The following is a 3,773-nucleotide window of genomic DNA, read 5'->3' as shown; positions in this document are numbered from 1 at the left end:
ATATACTTTGTATGGATTATCTGTCCGATTCGCAATATTATGCTTATATCCAATAAAACGACACAGGACAGTGTTCTGATGATAAAGCATTATAACTGCTATATAACTGCCGCTATAGTAGCAAGACTCTGTAGAGCTATTGCCGGCGCTCCTGTATGGTGTCCTCTTCTCCCTCCATGCAGGGACGCCGGCTTACTCACTGCCCAGGCCCGATGTGATCCTGCTTCCTGTGTGTGTTTCTAGTACGCACGAGCGTGCGCACCCCCGTTTTTTTAAACGGGCAGTGTGCAAATAAAAAATGCTGTCAGCTTGTTGCTGAGAGGAATTTAGTATAATCAGTACACCTGCAAGATGGCCCCTGTATAAAAGACTCCATCTCCCTTAGGGAGTCACCAAGCAATGTGTAGAATCATTAGTTGGTAAGGTATACTACTAGTGAGATGTGAGGTCCCCTAGTCTCTGCGTGGCCAGCATCATGAACATGTATCCCTGGTCCTGGTGCGGCCAGTACTGTATCCGAAGACCCTTGGTCCCGGAGTGGCCAGTCCTGTATCTGAAGTCCCCCAGTCTCTGAGTGGCCAGTCCTGTATCTGGAGTTCCCAGGTCCTGGAGTGGCCAGACCTGTATCCGAAGTCCCCAGGTCCTGGTGTGGCCAGTACTGTATCCAAAGTCCCCTGGTCCCAGAGCAGCTAGTGCCAGAACCTCGTCCTCTGCTTCCAGTACGGCCCGTGCCTGAACTTTGTTCCCGGAGCAGCCAGTGCTTGAACCTTGTTCCCCCAGTCCATGTGCGGCCAAACTCTGTTCCAGTATCCTAGACCAGTATGTCTGAACCAAACCGGATTCGGTGTCAGTAACCGTTCTTTAGAGGTGCCAGAACTTACTAGTCTGAATGGAGACCTAGTCCTATTCAGTGTCAGCGAACCTGACCTCTGGGGTCAGCAGCTGGGGTACCAAGTTCTGCCAGAAGTGGCATCTGGCGGCTACCTGAAGCTTAGTCTGTTTCCACCATCAGGAGTTCCAGTAAACACCAGGTAGCCACTTAGCCACGACCCTCTCTGGGCAGGCCCGGCCCTATGGCACACTGGGTCCACAAATCCACTTCCGCCACCGTTGGGCATAACAGAATCCATACACAAACACATTCTACAAACATTCCCCTGTGTCAGCTCACCTTCTCCCATCCACAATGATCAGGTCAGACAATGAAAGTGCTTGAAAATAGGGTTTGAGTACGGATATTTTGTAGAAAAGCAGTTCAAAGCAGTTACTTAAACAGCATTAAATAAGCAGTAGAACAGCACTTTCAGCATGATGGTTAAAAGTGAAGAAAGCAAAAGAAAGTGAGTATATTACAAAAATTCATAACTGTGAAAAGACTGATCAGTAATAAATAAATAAACGTTTAGTTACTTTAACTTTCCTCCTAAATCCCTATTTAATGCCACAATCTATACTATTTTATGATATACTTGCTTTAAAAATCCCCTATCCTTCCCTAACTACACTATTTAATTGCTTTTTTTTCACAATGACAGTGCGCTCTCTGTTTCTAGCTCAGATCAGCAGTAATGAGTTGTCAAAATACCCAGTGGGCAGAGGCCAGTGCCGCCCCCATAAGTGACACAACTGGTTTCAGTACGGCAGGTATGATGACAATGTGTTCTGTTGCCCACTCATTAATGCAGATCTCCGCTGACAAAAGAGAAAGAGCGCACTGTCATTGTACACATTGATCTCACTGATGAGGAGAGGTCATGGGCTGAAACAGTGATCACAGCATCTGCCCATGATTGATGAGGCTTCATTTAATATTTCAGCATGCACTGGGATTCTAAAATGAAGAGTCATCAAAAAGGAAGTCAGGGAAAAAAAGAAAAGTAGTTAGGGTAGTGGGAGAAGGATTGAGGATTTTTAATACAAGTATATTTGAAAATAGTTTAGATTAGGTAGGGGTTTAGGAGGAAAATATCTGTGGACTTTGGACCACCCCTTTAGGCCTCAGATAAAGCTGAATTTTTAAAATTATATATTAGTTTTATCATATATTTTTGTATCCAAAAACAAAGACTTTCTCGCCACTTGTTCTAATCTCGTGTGTGTTTTCCTTTATCAGTAAAAGCATCAGATGGAGAACAAGACATTTTTCCACCCTCACTACCTAACGTTAAACTTTGGGGAAATATTTTCAGAAAAATATATCTATTGCTCCATCGCTTTGTTTGGATATATTATGATCATTGCTCTCAATACTGTGGTGATATCTACCATCGTTTTACATAAGAGCCTACATGAGCCTATGTACATTTTTATAGCCACCCTATGTATTAATGGCTTGTATGGAAGCTCTGCCTTCTTCCCAGGACTTTTCCACAACCTCCTTCAGGAGACACAAACCATTTCATATGTGGCCTGCATGGTTCAGATATTTTGCATTCACACCTATGGTACAATTGAGTTGACTATTTTAACCGCTATGGCCTATGACCGCTATGTTAGTATTTGCAACCCTTTGAGATATAACACCATAATGACCTCTTCTAAAATCTTTAAGTTGATCACTGGAGCTTTGCTTTATCCTAATATATTGGTTGGGGTGAATGTTGTGTTGACGATTAGACTTCCATTATGTCATACAGAAATCTTGAAAATCTACTGTGACAACTGGTCGGTGGTGAGACTTTCCTGCATTGACACAATGGTCAACAATATCTTTGGCCTTTTCATTACTACCTGCTTACTTGGCGTTCCGTTAGTTCCTATACTTTATTCATATATTAAAATATTCAGAGTCTGTGTGAAATCATCGAAGGAAGTCAGAGACAAAGCTCTACAGACCTGCACTCCTCATCTCATCATGATAGTGAACTTTATATTTGACACGTCCTTCGAGATACTTTTACATCGCTTTGTCCCATCTAGGTTACCGTATGAGCTCAGAGTTATCATGTCACTGCAATTCATTGTGATGCCACCAGTTTTGAACCCCGTCATCTATGGATTAAAGATGAAGGAAATAAAATCAAGGATCATTAAGATCTTTAAGGGAAATAGTGAAAAATAGATGCCCAGATATGAACAAATAAGTTCTAGGCAAAACAAATTAATATTGAATTTTACAAAAGATTTCAGTTTGCCCATAGCCATATCCAAAACTTTTTTGATTTGCTTCATGCAAATGCAGCAAAATTGCAAGCAGTCATTATAAAGAGCCAAGAAGAGGTAAAACTTTAAAAAATGTATGCTTACACAACCCTAAGCTGTTCGAAGAACAGCCCTGCTCTTGTCTAATGATCTTCTTCAATCCAGTGTGGTGTCTCCAAGATGTAGCATTTTTGACACTGAAGAAATCCAGCATACTCATGTGAGGCACTTTATGAAGATGTGGGGATAAGTCAGTACCGTAGCTACAAACAGCTAAACGAAGACCGTCCTGGACAGAAGAGGCTGTACTGGATGAATGAAGATCATGGGACTAGAGCAGGTGGTGGTGTGAGGACACAGCATTGCATCATAATTAACCAGATGTATATTTTCAGCAAGCCAGAAAGAATAGACTGTTATCTATATGTTGACTTTTGAATTTATATGTTTCTTTCTAGTTGGTGAAGAAAACAGACTTTTGCATGTGTAAACCTGGAATATTCTCTTGTAAGTTGACATTTGATATAACATACTGTGCTCTAATACTGAATGATGATATGCTAATTATACATTGTCCATGTCAGCCAGTTTGTTGGCATTCAAAACAGAGGAGTAGAGTTGAGCGAAACGGG

General features: G+C 41.7%; 1 protein-coding gene across 1 annotated transcript; it reads left to right on the top strand.

Moving 5' to 3' along the window:
• The first annotated feature begins 2,125 nt into the window (after nucleotides 1-2,125).
• On the top strand, nucleotides 2,126-3,061 carry LOC141051448 (olfactory receptor 52E8-like). The gene has a single exon (XM_073548376.1). It carries the CDS (start codon nucleotides 2,126-2,128, stop codon nucleotides 3,059-3,061), a length of 936 nt encoding a protein of 311 aa, XP_073404477.1.
• Nucleotides 3,062-3,773: the final 712 nt, after the last annotated feature.

Source organism: Dendrobates tinctorius, unplaced genomic scaffold (assembly GCF_039654945.1).
Source record: "Dendrobates tinctorius isolate UK_male_01 unplaced genomic scaffold, ASM3965494v1 ptg000157l, whole genome shotgun sequence".
Taxonomy (NCBI): Eukaryota; Metazoa; Chordata; class Amphibia; order Anura; family Dendrobatidae; genus Dendrobates; species Dendrobates tinctorius.
The sequence above is the reverse complement of the archived record's forward strand: the minus strand, read 5'-3'. Positions and strand labels throughout refer to the sequence as shown.